This window comes from Protomyctophum bolini, assembly GCF_963924005.1.
Source record: "Protomyctophum bolini genome assembly, chromosome: 6".
Taxonomy (NCBI): Eukaryota; Metazoa; Chordata; class Actinopteri; order Myctophiformes; family Myctophidae; genus Protomyctophum; species Protomyctophum bolini.
Genome location: NC_137867.1, coordinates 24,796,680 through 24,821,483, shown reverse-complemented (window position 1 = coordinate 24,821,483; position 24,804 = coordinate 24,796,680). Strand labels below are relative to the sequence as shown.

Genomic DNA, 24,804 nt, shown 5'->3' with positions numbered 1-24,804 from the left:
CATGTTTGTTTTGTGATTTCCACACTGTGGATGATTAGAGAATATGAGTGACCTGTCCTGCACTGAAACACGATGATCAAACTGAATGATGGTAGACATTGACTTTCCTGGAAGAGTGCCTCTGTTTAAGACCCCCCCCCCCCCACCCACACACACACACACACACACACACACACACACACACACACACACACACACACACACACACACACACACACACACACACACACACACACACGATTATGATGTTAGAGGTTTACTGATAATGGCAAGGAAGCCTCCTCTTATCTAAAGTACTAATGATGTTCTCAACATTAATATAAATGTATTGCTGGGATTTCAATGTTGTTGCTTTTGATCAAAGTCATCATAAATGAGACTAAATGAGATTATATAAGGTCTGGGACTTCAGATATAAAATAGACTTCTGTGAAGGCACAATTTACAAAGGCATTTGTAGTGATGACATTAGGCAGGGTGTCACTCGTATAAGCATTTATGTTTGTATTCTGTCTTGGAACACTGTTACATGTGGCACACCAAAATAGTTTTTACATAAAATACAGTATGCACACCAATACTCAAAAGAGTATACCAGCTATAGCAAAGCTTCATTTACAAAATATGAATGTCACAAAGTGATTACACAAATGTTGGAGTGAAGCTTCAGACGAAACCATCAGTGAACCTCGAAGTGATTAAAAAATAATACTAAATACTTGAATATACTACCACCCAAAGGAGATTAGCCTTGCGCAGCAGGAATTAATTTTACACTGGTGAAATACATGTTTTGAATCATCTGTAACCCAAGCCAGAATGGTGCACAAATTGTTCAATGATAGATACTGGTGATGTACACACTTTTATCCATAACCATCTAGCACAATGGTGTATTCTATCTTCACTGAGGAAAATCTGTAAATAATGTATTAATACCTCGCTTGGCTGTTGTGGGTTCTTGTATTTTGTTTGTCAGAAAGGTGGTGCTGGGATGAACTCTTGCCCAAGTTCAATTTATAAATGATTACACACAAGGTATTGTCAAATCATAAAATAACCAAGTTGCACATCTCTGGCAAGTTGACTCGTACCTGTTTGGTTTTGCTGCATTAATTGTGTGCACAGATTATTGTCACTGCACTGTATGTATACGTACATGTGTATGATACAATAAAATGTGTTTCAAAACAACACTGGTTATGCAATATTTATTAACAGTGAGTTAAAACTTATTTCCCTACTAAATCTACAACATGAATCAAACTTGTTATGGTAGTACGAGTGTCCAAAATTATTCTGTTTGTTTTTATCTTTTACGTTAAGATTATGACTGAATGGTAATTACCCATATTGACTATATTTCTGGAATAAGCGCTCTAATTAGTCTAATAGACACTAAGTTAAAATATTTTAGTAATTAGTGTTCCATACATTAATGATCAAGCAGCATAATTAATACAATGCAATATCTGACACAACATGAAATGGAGTTTACAACCGAGCTCTTGACCCTTGTCCTTTTTGTTGCACAATCTGACCAAAGAGCCTTGCTGCTTCTTGGGCGCAGCCTCTGTGAATGGTGAGTCCAAATCCTCCATGGCCATAATTATGGATAACCTGATTGAGAACAATGCTATTATTATACACATGTCCATGGCTAAAATATAATGACTAGATGCACATGAACAATGAACATTGAGCGAACTTATTAAACTTGGTAACCTACCTCCATTGTAGTTGAACCCGTTTGTATGGTCTCCCTCTCCAGTCTTACTTTATTCCGAACAGGCCTGAGACCTGCCCAGTCCTCTACAATCCTGGCATGCTAATACCAGAGAACAGAAAGTTTGTATTACATAAAGGATTAAATACATTTGACCAAATATACTGTACTGCCCTACTATATCAAATACATGCACATAAGCCTAATTTTTACTTTGCAGCATGATGATGTCACTTGCTGAAAATAATTGTTTTTCAAGTGAAATGTTTGAGTTAAGAGACAGTCAACTTCTTTTTTAAATCTCTTTTTAAATTCTCTTATACAAGTAGGCCTAATGATTCAATATGTCACCTTGAGGCTGGGCTCCAGTTTGCAAGCCTCATCCCAGATTTTCTTATGGTCAATAGAGTTGTTTGCTTCACTCCAGTTTCCCAGCTGGAATACACCTCCAACAGTCACTAAACGACTCCTGCACACAAAGGTGTAATTTGGCCATACAGAGACTTTGGGATTCTTGGATATAAAACCACAAACACATCAAATAAAAGGTGTTGTGAATGTGTGAAAATCACGCACGCACGCACGCACGCACACACACACACACACACACACACACACACACACACACACACACACACACACACACACACACACACACACACACACACACACACACACACACACACACACACACACACACACACACACACACACACACACACACACACACACACACACACACACACACACACACACACACACACACACACACACACACACACACACACACACACACACACACACACACACACCCCCTGCCATAGCCATGCCATAAAAACGGTTATGGGGCCAATATCATAATATACTACAAAATACAAAAAAGTGTACACTGTGTATGAAATGGTTTAAGTGCAGTAAAAATATAATGCAAGCATTATCCCCAGTCACCACAGCCACACAGCGAAGTCTGGAGTGTTAATTGAATTCTAAACGTGTAAAACTACAGTACAAGAAATAGCTATATTAGCCTTGTTTAATAACTACCCTGGGATGATATATGGTGAATTGTAGACTCCTGTGGCAGAATTATGTGTAAGAATCCAGTGCTTCAACCAAGGTGCATCCACCTGAAATGCAAAGAGATAAGGATTAATACTAATGGCGGTGTTCATTATGTAACCAACCACATAAGACATTTTCCATTCTTTCCACTCTGACCTTCAGTATCTGCCCCCGGCCGGGTTTGAGCTCAGGGTCAGGCTGGAGGTCTCCAGATCTTATTCCTGTACAATTGATGATGACATCCGCCCCCATTTCAGTCAGCTGAACACATACAGTACATATACAGTATGAGATAAGATATAAGCTACACTTATCAGTTCCTAAAAGGTATGTGTTATTTTAAACAATGACATTTCATCTTTCCCTTTTTATAGATGTAATCTGGAACTTATTTTAATGAATATAACGTTACCTTAACCAACCGTTATGGTATTATTACAATATAACTATGACATCTGCAGTGGTTGGAGGTGGTCTCCCTACTATTCCATTGATAAATGTGGACCCTGATGTTAGTTAGGGCACATTTTGGTTGACAAGTAGGAAGCTTATAAGGAAGTTTATAAGCCCAATATATCCCCTGTCCAATGGTGGTTCCTGTTTTGGCTGAACACCTACCTACCTTTTACCTGGGTTTGAATCTGTGTTTCAAACCTGTGTGTTACAGTTACAATTCACCATTTGTCAGCCTTCTGATTGGTCCCTGACTGACTAACCAGCAGGCTCTTTGTGCCTTGTTCCGCGCTGGTTCCGCCTTGTTTATGTTGAATTTGTTAAAACATCATTTTTGGAAAAAACTAAAAACAAACATGCCCAGGCAGTCACCATGCTGCACCTGTGATGTTCCTTTTTACTGACACCACGTTTAAAATAAGAATTGAATGCACAGAATATCAATACAAAGCAACTGAAAAACACCTTTCAATGTTAGTGGATGGAGAGAAAGGCAGAACCACAGGCGGGACTTGACAAAGGGTGAATGGATTGCAGTTTTAATATTTCTTTGAATTTCACTCTGTAAAGTGAAGATGTTATAGACTGGGTATCAAAAGGCATTATTAAAAGCGTTCTGAATTTCTCAAAGATAAAAGCAACTAACCTCCTTGAAAGACTCTATTTTCCTCTGGTAAAATTTCACATTCCTCTTCTCCAACCTAAAATAATACAGTTCGATCAATAAAAACAGAAAAATATGTCATCATGCTGGTAGATGGCAGTCGATGACTGCAGCTGTAGTGTTATTTATTAGCTAATTGCTTGTTTTAGGGTTTTAAGAGCTGCTTTTGCTATAAAGTAACATTTAATAGTCATAAATAAGGCTCACAGAACTGCAAAACCATAAGCAGAACAGGATTAAGTGAGGTACTAGCAAAACAAACACACAAACAAAGTTGGAACCAATAGAAGATAAAAATAGGACACTACTCATTGCTTCTTATTCTGTTTATTCTGGCTAAGTAAAATCATGTGATGAAAATAATTCACTTATAATTCAGTAAATCACTCACCAATCCATAAGCCATGGTAAGTAGCTTTTTCCCTCCACCATGAGAGCAGTGTTGAACCACCCACAGCTACACAATTAGCCACATTAGAAAAAAAGTGTTTATTATTAGTATTATTATTCAAAAATCCATGAAACATTATATGATCTACAATAAAATATTAGCTCATTATATGTCTGAGGGTATGTTCTGTGAAGTTCAGGTAATGACTCAGATACTCGTTATATGCCTCAGATACACAGCTGATTTACTGCACTTATGCTCAATTTATTGGAGCACCTTGTGAAGGGAGTGTTATTTTAAGAAACATGGCGCTCCTAATTACGCTTTAGGAGATGCTTCTCCTAAAGCATAATTACTCGCTTATGTTACTTAAATAACCCATACCACGGTTATTGCATTACCTCCAGTTTTTGAGCGGTGGCACACCGTCTCCAACATGTAACTTTGTGTGTCCCTATGTCTGTTTGTGGTACCAACAGGTGACAAAGTGGCACTGTTGAGCTTCACACTGTGCACAGGTGCATGATGGGAAGCTGAGTTTTTTGTGTAACACCAATGTCTTTTTCAGCACGAATGTCTCTCGAGTGTATCTGTATGTCTGGGCCTACGTGTTGCTGTTGAGCTTCACACTGAGCACTGTAAGAGTACAGTACAGTACGAGTACAGTGCGAGTACAGTATGCGTCGTATAGCATGAGTACAGTATGCGTTGTACAGTACGAGTACAGTACGATTACAGTACAGTACAATACAGCACGAGTATAGTACAGTACACTACACTACAGAGTACAGTACAGTGAGTACAGTACACTACACTACAGAGTACAGTACGAGTAGTACAGCAGTTTAGTTCAGTATAGTAACTATAACAATTACAGTATAGTTCCACCGCTCAGTTCACACAGGTGTGATTTTAATTTTTTATCATATTGTCTATTGCACAACCAAGCTAATGATCAAGTTGAGTTGTGTGTGCAGTGTGCACCATATGCATGCTGGTTTCTTATTCTTTATTTAGACAACAAGTTTTAGTTGTCACCATTCAGAATATAGTTGTTTCAGTGGTTATGTTGAACATTATAAACGTATCAATTTTTTGTTTATGTAATCTTGTTGTTCCTCATTCCTTTTTCATCAGTTATTTTGTACTGTTATTTGCCTCATTCCCTATACTACCCGGACTGGAGACCTTATAATGAAAGATTTAACAAGAAGATGTGTATACGTACCTGTATCCAGGAAACATCTCTAGCTCTCGCTTTGTGAGATGTCTAAAGCCCAGAACAATATCTTTAAATGATGGCTCCTGCAAAACCCATGCACACAACGGAATCAACGACTATGATAACATTTGTTATTTCAGAAACCTCTCTTGGCTGGCTGATTCACAGTTTGTGTAGGCCTATAACAACCTCATTAAACCCTGAGCCTTATAGAGCACAGCAGTCAAGTAGCGCCTCGGCAGGAATTGTATCCATGCCATGGAACAGTTCTTTGTTTTGCTGAACAGAACCCTCTATTCAGATGGCCTGGGTATTGGTAGATAGATGCTGCTTGTATAGCTATACTGAATGACCGAAATTGCATTCACATAATGTTAAGACATGGATGAGTCCTTTGAGGTTATAATTATTTACTAGCCCATTCAGTCACAGCCAAAGTTTTTCATTACACAATGTAAAAATGCTTCCTGTGCCAATCAATTGTTGCACACTTACTTACTAGGTAAATATATAATTTTTCTATGGACACATTTCTACTCACTGGTGCAGGCTCCTTGCAGACATTGTAGCCAGACTGAAGGAATACACCCATTTTTATTGAGTCGGGGGAACTGAGGAAGCTCAGCAAGTAGTCAAATGTCTCCTTATTCCATTGTCTAAACAAATTAAAGCATTACATTGATCAATGTTTTATTTAACGAGTGCTAAATAATGGCTGGAAATTATTGGCTTTATGTAACCTATATGCTGGGAATCCAGCCTGACAGGGTGTCGCAGGTTCGAATTCTGATCCCAACGACCGTTGCTGCGCGTGTGTGTGTGTGTGTGTGTGTGTGTGTGTCCCATCTCTCTCAAAAATTAAAAAGCCCCCAAAGAATGATAAAAAAGGTCAATAATACTTAGCAGAGAAATGGCAATGCACTTACGTCTCCTGGACATTTCCCTTGTCATATAGGTATGGTTGCCAGAAACCTGCAGCTCCATCACTAGTGGTCAGAGGAGTAAAACGGTCTGCATACACCTCAATGCTCAATGCACTGACAATGGAGTGGTACTGCTCATATATGCTCTGGGCTGTTGACAGCCCAATGACACCTGCTCCAATCACTGCCACTCTCATGTCTGAAATGATGGGCAATATTTATATGTAAACCTGTAATCTGAGACTTGAAGTATATACCCCCCCCCCCCTCTCTCCCTCTCTCCCTCTCTCTCTCTCTCTCTCTCTCTCTCACACACACACACACACACACACACACACTTTGATTGATTGATTGAAATATTTATTAACAGTTTGTAGAATTACAGTACATTTCAAGCACAAACTCAATACAAAGACTGTTAACTGTGAGTGGACGACCCAATTAAGCATTACACTTGTTTACAACAGGGTCCACATTGTTCGAATTGCAGCCATCCTTTGAGAGTGGTTTTGAAGGAGTCAAGGGATTCACATGTCTTAATGACTGTTGGTAGGGCGTTCCACATTTTGGTGGCATAGGAGCGAAAATAATTTAGTCCCTTGTTTGTGCCGAATCTGGGTTGTACATGGTTTGTTGCACTCCCTCTGGTGTTGTGAGTGTGGACTTCGTTTACATTAAGGAAGTATTTAGACAGGTACATGGGTATCTTGGTGGTGTATCGAATCTTGTGGACCAGACCCATTGCAAGATGCTGTACTCTGTCGTCGACCCTAAGCCATACCAGCCTGTCAAAGTGGGCAGGGGTGAGGTGGGTTCGGGGGGTGAGGCCAGGAAGGAGCCTGACCAGTTTGTTTTGGGAGGTCTGCAGCCTTGTTTTAAGGGCCTTTGAGGTGCTGTGGTACCAAGAGGTGGATGCATAGTCAAAGAAACCTTGTACGAGGGCTCCTGTTAAGGTCTTCAAGGTGTTTTTGTTGACACACACACACGCAAGTATATATATATATATGTGTGTGTGTGTGTGTGTGTGTGTGTGTGTGTGTGTGTGTGTGTGTGTACGTGTGTGACTTCAGTCCCTATTTAAATTAAATTAAATTAAATTAAATTCAATTCAATTCAAAATAGCTCTATTGGCGTGAGAAAACATAGGCTACGTTTACTGCCAAAGAAAGTGCACATGGGGCCAAAACAACACTAAAACGTTTGTGCAATCACTGTACCAAAACGCTGGACTAGCCTATAGGTTACGTCACCATATGTTGAACTTGAACTTGTAACAATTAAAGTGTTCTTTCACACAATATAAAAGTAGCTAGTCGACTACGGTGAACCTGCGAAACAGCAATAGCCTACTCAAAAAGTTTAGACATTATTTGTGTCAGATCTAAAGTGCAACGTTATTTGCAATTCGTTATTTTCAATATAAAGAGAGAAACATGTTCAATTTACCTTCCAAGTTGTAGGTTTACAACTCGATTTTCCCAATTAAAATGCGGAATGTCTCCGAGCTGTCACATATGCTGAGTCCAATAGCTGGTGGCTACTATACTCATTTATAGCATGCATGGTCTGTCCAGGGTCCACCCTCAGTAGGCTACAGTACAGAGCCTTCTAGGAATCTAGGCTATTCGGCTATTTCCTGAAGAGCATCGGGTGAAAGTAAAAGTTGCTCAGCTCATAATGTGTTGGCTACTTGAGTTAAATTACTGGCAAACTTGCTTTTAAAATTATTTGCCCTATCTAATTATTCAAAGTTTACAAATACATTTTCTTTTTTAGAATATTTTATAGAATATTTATGTTGAGAATGAGCTGATACCATCCCTATCAGGCATCGTGACATATTCTTGCACAATATGTCAAACATAATGAACATCTATAGGCTGTTTTCGAATTCTGAAAATCGGTGGTGGTGCATGGTCGGTGTGATGATGACGTATGTTTATTAATTCACAAATGAGTTGAATTATCTTAGAAATTGTTTAAAGTTCGTCATATTATTATCGATGCCCTACATTGTTATTATAATACGACGCCATCTGGTAACTATAATCACCACATTTGCATGTTCATTGTTGTCCAGCTGTTATGAATAATAATCAATCCAATCGTGCACATTTTCAAACGGCTAATAGCAGATTAAATATATTACACATATCGCATCGCTTGGTTGTCAGATATAGACATGAAAGACGAGGGATTTTAAAAGGCACAACTTCCTTCGCTGATAGTTCTTCTGCCTCCCCCGGAATAACCCTGCTCTCTCATCCATCATCCGTTAGCCCACTAGCAGCGGCCAGTGCATCCTCGACTTCCAACCATGGCGCTGGTGACTCTGCAGCGTTCGCCGACCCCCAGCGCCGCATCCACCGCCAGCACCACCACTACGGCCGCGGGAGAGGTAAGATGGTCGTGGTGGGTTTAGAGAGGCTCAAGAATGGGAAAGCGTTTGTGGAAACACGGAGGATGACTGGGAATGGTGCTAGTCGACAGGCCCGCTGAATGAAGCTAAGCTAACATGTTCAGCCAGTGCACTATGCTATAGCTAGCTACATAACGTTTTAATTAATTTGTAGTAAAACATGTACTGTAGATTGCTGTCCTCCACAGTCTACTGCCTAAAGTCTACACACACACACACACACACCAACATAGCTGCCATTCGTAGGAACCCGCAGGAGGTATGCATTTAACGTTGTTACACGCATCTCTTTACTTTGGCTACTGGCTAGGGACCAAGAGGTCGCATGGAGCTTAGTTGGGATAGCAAAAATGCATTAAAGTGTAGCTGCTTACTGTAGCTAGCTTTTGGATGTACCTGACTGACTGACATAAGTGACATTCCACACATCATCATAAGCATAGCAATCGTTTTTCCCCATATCATGTCATCCCTACAGGTTAGCAGTCCATTCATTTGGTCATCATCCATATAGGGTAAAATATATATCATGGATAATATGCAGAATTATTATCAAGCTGTGTTTTAGGTAAAAGGATGGCAGTGACCGAGATTAGATTTCCATTTTCTTATGGTCTTCTGCTTTGATCACTAACAAGGAAAGGGATGTCTGTTATTTATACAGACTGGAAAACGTCATGTGGAAAGAGTCAGCTCATATTCCAAATGATAAACCAATTGGCAAGAGGATGTGTCTGTGAATGGTCGCTCATAATAATACTTATTATGTATGATTGAACCGCTTCCATAAACCAATATTTCGACATTGGTGTTTTCAACTGCAGTTATGTTCCAGTAAGACTCTTATCAGAATCTTATCACACTGTTTTGTTCCATCTGATCACCAGTTGGGGGAGCCAAGTCCTAGCTAAAAACAAGATAACGCTTCAATCCAGCCTGGCTGTATGACTGGCTCCAGTGATAAATAAGATTTTGAAGTAGTAGTAGATTTCTTTTAAACCACAGGTGCGAATCGTTTTTGTTACACTGAACTAGACGTATCTAAACAACACTGATTTGCATTCTGATAGTGTAGCAATTTAAGACACATCTGTATAATGATAATAATGTTTTCAGCCAGTTAAGTTTGACAAGCTTTCACTGGCTAGTGCTCTAATAATTCACTGTCCGTACATGTAGTTATTGTGGTCCAGCACCTCCTGAGGTGGAAATGCCCAGCCTCACAGGAGGCTGCTGCAGCTATGATGTCATCTTCTTATTAGGGGTGAAGGGGTGCAGCTACTGTAGGAAGGAACTGGTGGAAAAAACAATATAGGGGAAAAAAAACAACATAGGTAATGATCGGTTTAGGAGACTGTTGATCTTTGTGAGATTAGTCATTGCATTGTGAAGGTACATGGCTCTTAAATGACACAGAGGCCTCTGTATTTCAGACTGCATTGCTCTTCTATGCAAACGGTTACCTATTTTTATCAGTCCACCCTACTAAAGGTAACATTCTCATATTTCTCTAATATCTTAATGCTTTTGTCAGGGTTTCTATGCTACTAAATCATGTCTGGAATTTCAGTTGTAGTTTGTTAGTTGAACAAAGCAAAGTGAGACAAATCAAGCTTTTTTTTGTCATCAAAGTTTTTTTTAATGATTTTAATAATTTCCGAGTGAAATGGCTTTCAAACTAAAGGTGTCTCCAAGCCCTCAGAAGGGTTGCCAACGTTGAAGCGCTTGGCCCTACTGGTCAGACTGGGACTGCAGGCGGCCCGTGCATTTAGCACGAGGAAACCTTGTGCAGCTGAGGTATTACATTGAGCTCTTCCGCATTTTGGCCGTGAAACTTTGGTGCCCAAATCGGAAAAATGCGGAAGTAGACCGTTGTTCCGGGTGCTGAGCAACTTCCGTGAAAATGAATAGCAGTGCCAGGTGGCAGGGCAGTCCACCCTCTATCCTTTATAACTCTATGGGTGTCTCCAATACAAATTCAGTGTGGCGGTCCTGGAGTACACAATGCAGACACCAGATGGGGGTGTTGGTGGTATGAGTTATGGCACAACTTCATCAAATATCTGGTTATAAATGCTCACAGTGTAAATCCAAGTGTCCTTGGCTTTAATAGTGAAGTGACAATAGTGAAATGAAGATAAGATATTACTTTCTAAATCACATCCTGTGTAAACGCTAATGTGTCATACACTTGTGAGGAATGCGCCCGGGCATGTCAGGAATGATGCATGTCGGGAACGATGCAAGTTCGGATTGCAATACCTGTTGTACGTCTGTTTGTCCGTTTCCCCTTTATGTCCATATATGGAGTTCTGTGTCGGGTATGCCCAAAGGAGTTCAAGCCTGACATGATATTAATGTTCAGGGTACGCCATATTGACCCGACTGACTTTCCACTCTGCGGATTATAGGATAAGATTGACCCCTGTTTATTTGTATTCATTTATTTTGGATTGTTTTTGTCACAAGCAGTAGGTTGGTGAGACTTGTTCCACAGAATTGTAGTAACATAATTATAATGGAAAATAAGTATAAAAAATACTACAAGGAATAGATTCTCTTTCAACTAAATTCTCTTGTATTTTAAGTTTATTATTGTAATATTAAATATGTGATATGTTTCCCTCTTATCTGTATTTCAGGATTTGGGGAGTGATGATGAACGGCGAATAAATCTGAGGTAATTTTAACTAAGCCTTTTCCCTTAAGTATCATAATCACAAAATTACGTCGGATAATAGGCAAGTACTATTGCTGTTGACAGAATCCAATCAAACAAGCACATAAAAAAAAAGTTGCAGTTGCATTTGCAAAATATAATTGCATTCTAGAGATGTTTGTACTGTCTGCACACATACAAAGTTTTGCACTTTGTATGTCTCTTATATGGCATGAACACATGGAATATTGTTTGTTTGTGTGAATGAATCATTGGCGATCTTCGGTTTTCATTAGTGTTTTTTTAATCCCTCAATAATGTGAGAAACAACATTTCCTTATAGGAATAATGACATTTCCCTTTGTTACAGTGCTCCAAAATGTAGGAGCATTGTTCTGAAGAAATAGATATTTGTTTGTTTATTTCAGATCATTGCAACAAATGTTCAACTATTTGGGACAACAACGCTGCAGCCCTTTACTGCTTCATTAGCGTCAATTAATAATTGCTTATGATGCAGGCTGTATGACAGAGAAAGTCTCTCCTTAGAACCTTTTGTCCCTATGTCTTTTGTGTGGATCTGACATTATAGTCTTTCTGTCGCTGCTGAAAACAGGATGCTTGAAAACAGGTCACAGCTTCCTGCCCTACGGTGGATAACAACAAATACAGGAGGAACTGGCCAGCCTGTGGTATCAAAGATGGCAATGTAATACTGGTAACTAGCAGCAATCTTCATCACAGAAAGTGGTTAGGTGGCATGGGAAGATATTGATTATGGTAAAGTCGACGTGGTTAGGATTATCAGCTAAAGGCATTCAGAGACATCTTAGGGAATCAAGGGTATTAGGGGCTACATCTTCCAACAAGAATGTTGTGTAGCACTTTGAAGTGGAACACATAAAAGCAGTCTGGAAATTGTGCTAACATTCTACTTTGTATTATTAAGAGAGCCTAATTTCAATTATCTTTCCGTAATTGGCATGAAAGTCATTACGATCAGTTGCCGAGTGTTATCATCTGGACTTGATAAAAGGCTTCACACAGTTTCAGGAGTAGAGGGTGCTGTGAGAAAGCAGATGACCCGGGCTAAAAGTATTGTCGTGACCTTGAAATAAAATGCAGTAAAAGCTATTAAGATTTAATTTTATCTAACCAATGTGCTTTGCATGGATGCAGTAAAGATCTATGCATTATTAGTAAGGGCCTCTCTTGCCCCTATATTGCTCCAGTTTCGTGAGGTTGAGCAAAGCCGTTGTAAAATGTATCATTAGTTGTTAATTTATCCCTCATATATATAGCTATAGAGATTTTTGTCCTAACACAAATATGAAATGCCATTGACAATGATTGGATAATTTACGTCATATGTGTCTGAGCAAATCGATTTTTTACGATGGTGCGGATTGTTCCAGTTGTATATACTATACATTAGATTAGATTGACAGCTATATGAATGCAGCCTCATTGCAGAGGGGTGCGTTTACACTGTATCCCTATGTGCGTGTTCTTGCTGTGTGCATGTGTGCAGTCAATGCTGCAGGCTTTGTTTGTATAGAGTTTTAAACTGTTAGAGGGGGTCCAAGAAGCACTCATGTGGGGGTATCACCGTGAATGACTTTTTGCAACGCATACTTGTTTACTCAAAATGCACACTTCAGAACTGCCAATGATCATCAGGAAAATCATGGCTGGACTGGTGTGTCTGCATGTGCGTGCGTGGTTGTATGGGTCAGTGGTGTGCTTGTGTGTAGACCAGTAGAAATTGAATTGCATAAGATACAAAGGAACTGGAGTAGAACTGGGCCTGTAGGTTATCATTTTCTTTAGAACATGCTGATGTCATGTGTATCCTGTGCTGCTGCCCCCGCCCCTAACACTCCATGTACAGTCAGTCAGTGTGCACTGCTTAACCCTCCCCCTGCTTTTTTCAACTGAGTCAATGAGAAAGCGGCAACATTATGCAACAGCCAGCCACAAGAAGCTGCTTCTCTTCCATTGTGCTATAGTGTGTGCAGATCACAGCGAAAGCGTAATAATAAACTAGCCTGGTGACTGCCTCTGTGTAGCCTCTTTGTAGTGATGTTTGTGTAATCCACTGCACCTCTCTCATACACCTGGTGACTCAGAGTAGTGGCTAAGATGACACCCGCTACTCTCTGCCCTATAACCGCTGGCTTACAAAACTGATTTTAATCTAAGAATGTGGTGATGTATGATAGTTAAATGTCTCAGTTGTAAACCAACCTCCCTTAGTCCATTCCTCTACTACTTCTCCTGAATCTGGTCTTACTGTATAGAGGTGCTACCTGTAGCAAGCCATATCATGACACAATGATATTATTATTGTAAGCTAGTGACCATTTCATCCTGTTGACAATATAAGTTAGGATGGTCTTGTGTTATCTACCGTGTCCTTGTCACAGAGCCATTGCCTTAACAGTCGGCAAATTCTCCTAATGCAAGAGAGACAAGAAAGTGGGGTGATGGGTCTATGACAGACTATTGTCCACTTAGGCATACCTTGCACTGTAACAGGGACCCATTTGTGATATAACCTTTAAGCAAGTCTTTAAGTTAGCCTTCACATGATTACGTTACATTCTTTCCCTGAGTTCACTGAATCGTAGAATTTACCACTATAAAGAACAATGACTGTTTTTGTAAGGCTGCTCCATCAGACAGGGGTGCATATTGTCATTGCACCTTCTGTCAATGTCACACATGATTGTGTTCAGTGTAGGGCAGACTGGAGTGAGTGAAAGGCACCACTGGCCACTTGTATGAAAGCGCCAGCAAGGGAATCCCTCCCCTAAAGCCTGACTGTAATGAGATTTGGAGAGAGAACCCATTGCCAGTTCATCCAATCCGCTCCAGTCATGCTTGGCCCATGTGGGAAGCTCCCTGGTAATGCTGCCTGGGAGTCGGTTGGAATGCAGCTCTAAAGTCCACACTAAAAGATCAAGATATCCCTTTTGAAGGGTTTGTGCCCTCCTTGTTTCCTATTTGTCTTTTACAGTTTAGAAAGTGGGTGTTGCTTGTGGTGCCAGGCTAAAGGAGAGAAAGGGGCATTCTTTACTGTTCTGTAGAGCTGGTGTCTGTTGGATAAAGCATTGCAAGATCCTGGGTATGGACCAGGGGGGGCAGTCAGACAGATATTTTGTGAAGCTACTAAGGAAATCGGGATTTCCTGAAAGTTCATATAATGGCCTGTTGTGGTGCTGTCATTGGGCCCAAAAAAACCCATAGCCCCATATAAGTCCATGTATTTGGGCCCAACTTCACCTAGACTGTATTACCTTAATAAACATGGTCATGAATACTTTCTGCTTCCAGTCACTCGTTTAAAGTCTCATTTCTAATGTCATAATATTATTTTTGGAAAATTATGGTCCCATTTACAGTCTATGATCGGGATTCCCCACCCACTCGAGTCAAATTAAAAACCAACGGAGAAGAAGGTGGGAAGTCCCGCCTCGTTGTCTGGGCCAGCCAATGGCCAGCTGGGCCCAAACGGATCTAGAAAGATGGCGATGTACAATTCAAGGACTGACGGGCTTCATTTTACGTTCATGTTAGACCCGCGGAACGCTTTGTCCATATTTTTTACAGTCTATGGTATGGACATGTTTCTTGGGAACCTCTCGGTACTTAAATCTGAAGTGTGTGTGTGTGTGTGTGTGTGTGTGTGTGTGTGTGTGTGTGTGTGTGTGTGTGTGTGTGTGTGTGTGTGTGTGTGTGTGTGTGTGTGTGTGTGTGTGGATAGATAGAGGGCAGGAGACGGCAAGCACAACCCTCTCAGCCTCAGGCAACGGGTGGAGACTGCAGCAACTCCCTCCAGGCAGGAGTCTGACAAAGCTTTTCCTTATAACTCTACCCACACGCAGATGGAAGAAGCAAAGGCGGACAGAGGGATTGACATATGAATAGGCAGCGCGTATGCACTGATCAACACCAATGAGTGCAGACTCCTCAGCTTGAACTGTCTGACACTCAGAAGTGCGGGATGAGACCAGGCACATTGTATCGACTCTCCTATTACACTCCATTACTGATTATTCTGAGCTGCTGGAGAGGAGGTAGCTCAATAGTGGACAGAGTTGCGGATTTGCTCGGGTCAACAGGATGCATCTGGTTGTAGAGTCACCTCAGGAGGCTGTGATGAAGATGCTGCCCTATTTTGTGGAGAATGCTGTGTTGAACCAGCGCGAGATACGCAGCATGTGAGTTTAGCGCACAGAAACCACTCAAGTGGCTTGGGAAACGGTTAAATAGGTCCTGTTCCATGTGAGAACAGTATCTGAAACTTAAGGTTACGCCTAATACCTTTTCTTAAGCTAAGCTTCTGTATTAAGCTAAGATTTTGTTTTATGATTCTGAAAGCCAAGCCACTGTTAAAACTTTCTGTTTTGCTGTTTTTACAGTAAAACTTGTGTTGCTGTTTTTACAGTTACTAATTTATTCAAAGCGCCCTTTGAATGACAATAGTAGAAAATATCTGCTTCTGATTTGACATTTCCTGATCATTTACACCGTAAGCTTCAGAAAATACAGGTGTTGTCAGCCTGGTGAACTGGATCAGTTCTTGCGTCCTTGAGTTATTTTGAGATATTTAACTACAATCGGAAGGATAAGCTATCATCCCCAAAAATCTGATGTGATTGAATGGGATACGATTCTTGGGACATGGTGTTGCCTTCCTACCCCATTCTTCATGATGTTGCCTTCCTACCCCATTCTTCTGTCTAACCTGATGTCAGTTCTGCATGTCTTTGGACTGTAGGTACTGTAGGTTATAATCATGTGGAATTGCAGCTCTCTGGCAAGCCTTTCTGTCAGTCTTTGTTTGCCTTGATACCAGATGTATTTTTAGCTGTAGCGTTTGTGGAGAGGCTGATAGCAGGGTGCTGGAGGGTGAGAGACACCAGAGCTGAGGCTATTTAATTAAGCTGTCTGAGTATGGCCTTCAGAGTAGTGGCCACAGCTTTTGATTTACACCCCAGGAGAAAGTTTCACATATCCTCAGATCTCAAAATAATGAATTGTTTGCACTAATTGTTTATCAGGTATCATGTTTTAAGTCCGCTGAATCCAATGCTGGTCTGCTAGATGAAGTAGGTTGCATGATTTGCATCATGAGTCATGACCAATTGGTGTTTGCACACAACACTGTTTAGTTGAGTTTATATTCTCCAGCCTATGTTTTTCTCTTGCTCCTGCAACTCTTGCCTCAAAATATCCACCATCCCCTGACAGAGTAGCCACCTCACATCCTCATAAATCTCTAGCATAGAGAGAATAGACGGAAGGAAAAGTAGCCAAATGTGAGACAAACTACCTAACCTCAGTGGCTACATATATACAGTATGGTCACTGTAGAACTTTGTCTCTTTCTAGTGGGGTTGGGGGGAGCTTAGTGTGAGAAGCACAAGACGGGGACTGTTGTTCTCTATTGGTACAGTTACCGGTCTGCTATACTAGACAATGGAAGTCTAGTGGCCAAGAATCTAATTTCATCTAATCTAATTCGGTCTAAATATGTAACTTCATCAATGTAGTGAATTAAATAAGTCACCCAGATACAGTACATCTGTTAAGACCTGGCCGCAGTTTCTGGTTGGGATTTTGTTATGTTTCAATCTGTCATCACACCTGTGCTTTTTTTCTTTTTATGATGTCTTGGTTTGCCAGATTGAACACACAGAATACTAGGAGTGTGTTCTACCTTGCTGCCAGCCAGGTAGATTTACGAGCGTGCCGATGTAGTGACTTACCTGTAGTAAGAACAGTCAAACGGAATAATTGGTACAAGCTCAGGGGCAGAACCTCAGTCCCACTTTCACTGTAGTCTCTTCTGCTGTTGTGTCATCTGTAGATCATTGCCTGGAAGCACATGAAAACCTGACAGGATTTTATTTACGAAGGCAGGTGTGAATTGTATACAGTAAATCTGGAGTTTTAATTTACCATTTTGCATCCTTTCCTACACTCTCAGGGCTGGATTTTGAAGGTGCGTTTTACCATGTGGTAATACATAAATTGGCCTCGCTCTGCGCACAATCGTATTATGAAAGCCTTATCGTCCCGTGTTGAACGCACACACATATGGAATACGACGTTGCTGAATATTTTAGCATTGTGGGAGTGTCCATATGTTAATTATTTTCGCTTTGCGCAATTTGCTATTAAGCCCCTTGACCTGCGCATAACGATTAGACGTGGGTCTAGGCACCTCATAAACGCAAAAAGAAGATAAAGCACTGTTTGATTTTACACTTGAGCGCCTCTGGGACGCTGCTGGAGTGTTGCCAAGTCTGTTTATTATAAGCGGCTTCTTTTTCTGTAAAGTTGCTTGTAAATATTGGTAGTTGTGGTTGCTTTTCTTGTTTCTAAAGGTTTCTCCTAATGTTGTTTAAACCAGTGATCCTCACACAGCATATTCCCATGTCAAGGATCCCCAGATGAATGCATTTGCCCAACTAAGGACGGCTAATACAAAAATGTAATTAAAATTTTACTTTTGAAAATAGCAGATCTACCAGCTCACAATGAATCACATTCATTCATTAAAACTATGAACTCTGACTGCAGGCGGATATATAATGATCATTATAACAATGTGCAAGAAAATATTTAAAAATACTTAATATTTGTGGACAATCAAAATATGTTTTTTATTTTAATGTGGTGTCATTAAAATTAATCTGGATATAGCAGACTCACTATCTAGAAAATAAAAATATGGCACTTAATTTAAAATAGGTTACAGACCCCTGTTATATGCGCTTATTTTGGGATTATTTTTATAGACCTATTTACTTGTTTCTATGAGACATGGCAACAGCGCAGCAAAAGACGCATCCACGGCTTTTATTTTTGAAATGTTGAGATTAGAAACGGCCATAATTATTTCATTTCTCAACCTTAAAAATAAATAAAAACATCGCCATAATACTTGGGAAGTGTGCTTTCATACGCTGTATCACACTCAATCCAAGTCTTCTTCAATAAAATGCTACGAGCGAAGACCATACGATCACGGGCATACACCACGCATTCAACTCATTACTCATTTCAAATATAATATAATTATAATTTAAATTAATTTAAATATAATTTTACTGGTGTTTCTCAATAGAAACGACTTATTTTGAGGCATAAAGGTGACAGCATGCAGTGCAATAGGAATAATTAACCCAAATGTGACAAAGTCATATGTCATGTCTTCTATGGTGCCAGCCTGAAGAAATGTAATATAACGATCCCCAAATTGCGCATTCCGTATGTCACATCAGCTGACTGGTAAAGAAAATAGTACGGACATGTTGATTGGGTAACTCTCAAACACGCCTTAAACACTCCCATGACTAATTCAAGGCCGTTTTGCGCACTCCACGGGGTGTCGAAAGCGCTTCTTAACATGCTTAAAATTGCAATATGACATACCCCAAGCCCCCAGCTCATATTACTGTAATCTTATATGTCATATCATATGACGTTCAAAATGGCACCCTCAGAGTCCAATTACACTTCAGATTTTACCATGCAAAAAAAAAATGCATTTTTCAACCATTAGAAACATTTGGTATCACAAACGACTGCATTTGGGTCAATTATTTAGGTCTTGTTTTCCATTAGGGAACCAACCAGCAGCAGACTCAACAAATCAAATCAGAATGCAGCTCATGCAGCACAAAAAAGGCCAGATAAGCATTCAGGCTGAAGCCTGATTTATCACTGCTGCAGAACCATGGGCCTCCCTCTCTATGGCGGCTGACAACTGGGCTTTCCCCAGTTGGCTGTCGTGGTAATGTACTGGCAGCAGACACCCATGATTTATCCTCATCTCATTGCTTTAATATTTGGTACTGCACCTCCGTATTGAAACAGAATGCCATTTGTCTCACTTCTCAGCTACCACTCTGAGAGTGCTGAAAAGTAGATGGAATGATGCCTCTAACAAAAACGTACAACGCAGTCCCATTTAGAACCGATGTGCAGTGCTGAGGCCCTGCAGCCTACTGTTACTATAGTCTTAACGCCCGTCCCCTGTTTGTTTCACAGCCTGAGCGAGAGCTTCTTCATGGTGAAGGGAGCTGCACTCTTTCTGCAGGGAAGCTGTGCTCAGGGCCAGAAAGTACATCCCCACCACAAACATGCAGGTAAGAACCACAAGGTGTGTGTGTGTGTGTGTGTGTGTGTGTGTGTGTGTGTGTGTGTGTGTGTGTGTGTGTGTGTGTGTGTGTGTGTGTGTGTGTGTGTGTGTGTGTGTGTGTGTGTGTGTGTGTGTGTGTGTGTGTGTGTGTGTGTGTGTGTGTGTGTGTGTGTGTGTGTGTGTGTGTGTGTGTGTGTGTGTGTGTGTGTGTGTGTGTGTGTGTGTGTGTGTGTGTGTGTGTGTGTGTGTGTGTGTGTGTGTGTGTTAATGTGACCATAGTGAATAGACTGTTGTAGAAAGAAAGGTATACACCATGTGGTGAAATTAGTTAGCCAGACAACTATTCCACAATCTCCGAATGCTATATATAGAGTCTGGAACTACACCTCCCGTTATCTGAGTAAGGAAGAATATATAAAAAAATATCTTTACATTTTATTATTTTATTTCCTTTTTTGCTAAGCAACAAGCTATATATGCTTGGATGTTTTCTATTTTTATATTAGGATACATTTGCGAGATGAAACGGAAGAGGGGAGGAGGCTCCACTTCCGTTTTATATTTTACTCATGATAGCTTTTCCATTGCTCCAGACTGTATGACGGAAGCATTTGGAAATTGTGAGAGGCAACAGTCTGGCAACGCAAGACTAGTTGTGGTGTAAAGGAGTCCTTCCACAAAACCGGTACGATTTGGCCTTTTTTTCCCTTTTTTTTTTACTGTTTTACTTTTATCCGCAAAACATATTTTCCCAACTGAGGCTTTCAATTAATATACTTTTTAATATTTTGAATAATTGAATTGAAAACTTATTTTCAGACACAATGGGTCCATATACAATATAACAACGGGCGTTATTATATTATATCAGATATATTGTTGAAATTTTCTATCTTTATTCCATGTAACGGAGTTGAGCTGCTATGATTTACAACCACATGTGAGAGTATAAATTACTCTAAAACATTGTAAAATAAGGGAGGAAGGTGTGACATTGCCTCTTTCTGTAGCATGTTGTTCAGAAGACTTGTAGAATGCCACTTCCTGTTGGTGATGTCACTAAAGGGCCAGTTAATTATTGTTATGGAAGGGAGAATGACTTGCGACTGGGGGACAGAGCTATATAATGCTATTTTAATAATTAATCATCTATTCAAAAACTAAACATAACCAGCAATAAAGCACAGATAGATTTATATGTGAATGGCATAATTTGTGGATTTTTAATAGTCGTATCTCAAGTCCACTTTCATCGAAGGCCATTGGGGACATGAAAGAATTGACAAAAAAGAAAGCAAGATCATTTCTGATATGAAGATCATAAAATGCATGTAATCTTTACACAATCTTAAAGGGAACATTTAAATTGATGAAAAAAGCTTTTAAATAGATTTTGGTGACTCAATCGATAAAATACACCTGAAAAGGTCGGAGGGACTGCAAATTGTACCGGTTTCGTGGAATGACTCAAAGAGTAACCTTTAGAAACGAGTAACGGATAAAGAATACTGATTGGAGCCCCAGTAATTGGTATACTCCTCATACAGTTCATATAACTTACAGCGTGTGAATGAATCCGCTTGTGTAAAATGTGTTTGTTTTAAAGTTGTTTAAGAGAATTTAGTTGGCGGTTGGAGAAGTTTGCGTCACTGTCCTATTTAATCCATTTAAATTGATTAAACAAGAGGACATTGAAGATACTATGCAGGCTATAGTCTACTTCAAGTGATTACACATATTGTTAAATATACTGTATAGAGAAAGTACATGCTTGCTTTGGGAAATCATCTGGCCTAGTTCTGGTAATCGGAGGTAATTTCCAAAGTAAAGCTACTGATGTTCCAAACACACAGGGCTGGTACGATTTATCTAGTCACTAAGGTGACCTTCACACCAGAAAGCTTTACTGCGATTAAAACGAATCCTGCTGCACATTGTCGGAAAGTGCACTTCGTTTGGCAGGTGTGAAGCATCATTCGAATCGTAATGCGCATCAAAGAACCGCATTCTACTCCGACCATAGACGGGGGTTTCGCTTCGCTTCCAATCGCACTTGATTACGATTCGGTGCAGGTGGGAATGCAATCCGCAGCAAATAAAGGAAATGAAGCAATGTGGCGGGTGAGGAGCTAAACAGTTGGAGACGGAGAAGGCATATTTTACGCAGCGCAAAGATGTCCCGTTACCGTGGATAGACGTGGTCGAATGAGGAGACCGAAGCCCTGGTCGTAATGAGGACGAGTACATTAATCAATTGCTTAAGGAAACGTAACATAAAAACACTGCAGTGTAGCCTACAGAATACCCTGTCTGTCTGTGCGTAAACAGAGTGTGTGGGGAGTAGGGACTTTGTCTGTCTGTGCTCAGTGCGCTGTGCCTCTATGCCCAAAGGAACAGTGCGTGCAGTAGAGAGAGAGAGAGATAGGCACGACACATGCACGTTATGAGTATAATTTTAACACCATAGATTTCACTGTGTAGGCTAGTTTATGAATTGAACACATTGATAAAATTCCCTGCTGCGCTTGACACAGCCAGTGTGCAAGCAAACCGCAGCAAATGAAATATGCAAGAATCCCAACTTCTCCGCCCATTCGCATCGAGTCTACCGAAGTATTAGGTGAGAATGTGACCTAAGTGGCATGCTGGGAAATCTGTATGCCAGACACCAGCCAAACCCTCCTACTGTGAGACTTTGACACCTGCTGGCATGTTTGTCTTTTTATGCCAGCCACTTTGGCAGGTAACCAAACCAACCAATTTGGAGGCCCTGGTCTACTTTATTCTACAAACCTAGTTGGCAGGGAAATCATTTTAAGAATTTACCAGCAGTCACTGTGGCCTTCTTTAGTCAAGAAAGTTGATCTTCTCTGCGTTATGTAGTTTGTAAATGACTGCGTAGACAATGAGATCACTTGCTTTTTACATGTTTACATTTTTGACAGCTCTTATGACTTTAGATACCCCACCGGTTCAATCTCAGATTAGCAACTCTACACAGCGAAATCCTCAGCATATTTCAACTTGGAGAGTATCAAAATATATGGGTCTATGCCATGGAACTAAATAGAATAGACCCTTACAGGAACATTTGGGTCATGGGGCTATTACATTGATTGCAATGACAGTTACTGACTTACGAATCTATGAATGTGTTTGCACATCAAAGTGAACCCTGTATGACACAGTTGTCCTTTCCCACTTCCCAGAGAGGAAATATACCCTGGTCCTGAGAAAATCATCCCACTTTACCTCTGTGTCTTCCCTGTTTCCCAGCATATTTGTTCATTGGTGTGACATCATGTATTACAAGTTCTGTCTTGTCACTGGGTATCGCCCATAGCACATACTCACTAGTAATGAGTTCATACATAGATCTTGAGAATAATTTATTTCAAAGCTGTAATTCAATGCAATTAGCAATCCGTAAAAAACACACACTCAACTGGCCAATTAAGAGACGAGGCATACTATAACGTACATGGACTGCTCCGCACAGAGTAAAATGATGTAGTAGCGAACCTCTGCATACGTCCACCGGGCCCCATGTGCGGCTCGATGTTTGTGTCCGCGCATACCTAGTGTTGACATTCTGGTATCACACAAAGCATGGCTCGGTATGAAGCCGTTTATCGACATGCACTATCACAGTGAAAAGTTGTTTCTGCAAAGGAACATATTGCTTTTACAAAACAGCCAAAGTTGGAAATTCATCCACATCCACACAGCATTGAAACTAATAAGCCAATAAAGCCATGTCATGAATGGATTATGAAAAAGCAAATGACTGTAAAGATTCCCATCCCTGGACTGTCTACACAATGTTTGTGCCTTGCACTTTTAGACTCCCATCGTTACCTTCAGACATCCTTAACAGATATCAGTCTATACAGATGTCTGTATAGACTTATGTTTCTGGGTACGGCAAGCAGACTGCCTCTGAACTTGACTGGCTGGGAAGAACACCCATAGCCTCCAGCTGTTATCCAGAACAGATGCCAACAAGTTAGGTATAGCTATTTGAGCTAAACCCCTGTATGCACTCAAGTGCTTTAAAATATTTTGACAAGCATTGTGGTTCATTGGAACACTCCGATTCATAGTTACTTGCATGATGGGGTTAATATTGCTTTTCAGTCTGACCTACTTGGGATCTGGGATTGGAAACGGTTTGAAAACAACTGAAGGGTTGTAGTGCAGGGTCATATGAACCGGTGTTCATGGAATGGTTAATGAAATGCTATCAAGGCCTAATAGTTGTTGTTACGGCGAGAGTGAGGTCTAGCCAACACCAACTCGGGATTCCTGGATCACTGCCCTCCACAATTTCCTATCCAACATCAGGTTCTTGAGTTCTGCAGTGTTGTCAGCCAAGCTGTCGCGCCACATCAAGTCTACATAGGTGGTACGCTTCTTTACCCTCCTGGCTTTGCCCTAGGTTGACTCCCATAGAGTAAATTTACTTGCCTCAAGTTCTGGGTGCCTGATGCAGTGCCCTGCCAGTCTCATCCTTCTCTCTTGGACTTTGTCCGTGACACGTGGTAGGTCCCCATGGAGGTCCACATTTCTGATGCGGTCCGTCCATGTGACACCTAGTGCCATTCGTAGCATTCTTGTGTAGACTCCATCCAGGGCTTTTTCCTGTTGTACTGTGAGGGTCCATGTCTCGGCCCCATACAGCAGTACTGACTACACAGTAAAGTCTTAAGTAGCCTAATAAGTATAAATATACTTAAGTAGCCTAATAAGTATCACTATACTTAAGGTAGGGTCTCATACATTGCATTAAAAATCAACTCCAAGAAGCGTATTCTAACAGGATAAATCAATCTAGCATGTGCAACAGTGAGGAGAGCACTTGGATCATGCCTGCCTCATTGATAGTGCCCCTGTTGCTGTCAATAGGAACAAGTCCCTGGTGCTGGAAGTTCAATTATGTTTTTATTTTATGTGCACAGAATTCAAATTGTGAAACTGAAATATTCCCAAAATAAAGACTTAAATGTATGCATGAATACTATGAGAAACCACTGGGTGCAGAAGGTCCAGGTACGGTAGATGGCCTGGCATGTTGTGTACTGTGCTGAAAGCAATAATTAAAACCACCTAGGAGAGGATTCATTCTTACCT

The 24,804-nt window shown here is 40.6% G+C and overlaps 2 protein-coding genes across 5 annotated transcripts in view; one reads left to right on the top strand and one right to left on the bottom strand.

The window, feature by feature from the left end:
- Positions 1–570: 570 nt before the first annotated feature.
- On the bottom strand, positions 571–8,016 carry LOC308316551 (D-amino-acid oxidase-like). The gene is made up of 11 exons (XM_080765227.1): positions 7,888–8,016; positions 6,445–6,640; positions 6,060–6,174; positions 5,525–5,601; positions 4,297–4,362; positions 3,888–3,942; positions 2,945–3,049; positions 2,771–2,853; positions 2,078–2,195; positions 1,730–1,828; positions 571–1,620 (listed from the first exon to the last, which is right to left on the bottom strand). Exons 2-11 carry the CDS (start codon positions 6,636–6,638, stop codon positions 1,495–1,497), a joined length of 1,038 nt encoding a protein of 345 aa, XP_080621353.1. The 5' UTR covers positions 6,639–6,640; positions 7,888–8,016; the 3' UTR covers positions 571–1,494.
- A 637-nt stretch (positions 8,017–8,653) lies between these two features.
- Positions 8,654–24,804, top strand: part of ssh1a (slingshot protein phosphatase 1a) — a 29,275-nt gene continuing 13,124 nt past the window's right edge. For 2 of the 4 annotated variants that reach the window (XM_080765225.1, XM_080765223.1), the window contains exons 1-3: positions 8,654–8,839; positions 11,503–11,540; positions 19,584–19,681. In XM_080765225.1, coding sequence (XP_080621351.1) covers positions 8,759–8,839; positions 11,503–11,540; positions 19,584–19,681 — 217 coding nt within the window. In that variant the 5' untranslated portion in view covers positions 8,654–8,758. Of the gene's footprint in view, positions 8,840–11,502; positions 11,541–15,427; positions 15,743–19,583; positions 19,682–24,804 lie in introns of those variants that run through there. The other 2 variants (XM_080765226.1, XM_080765224.1) reach the window with 1 other exon arrangement.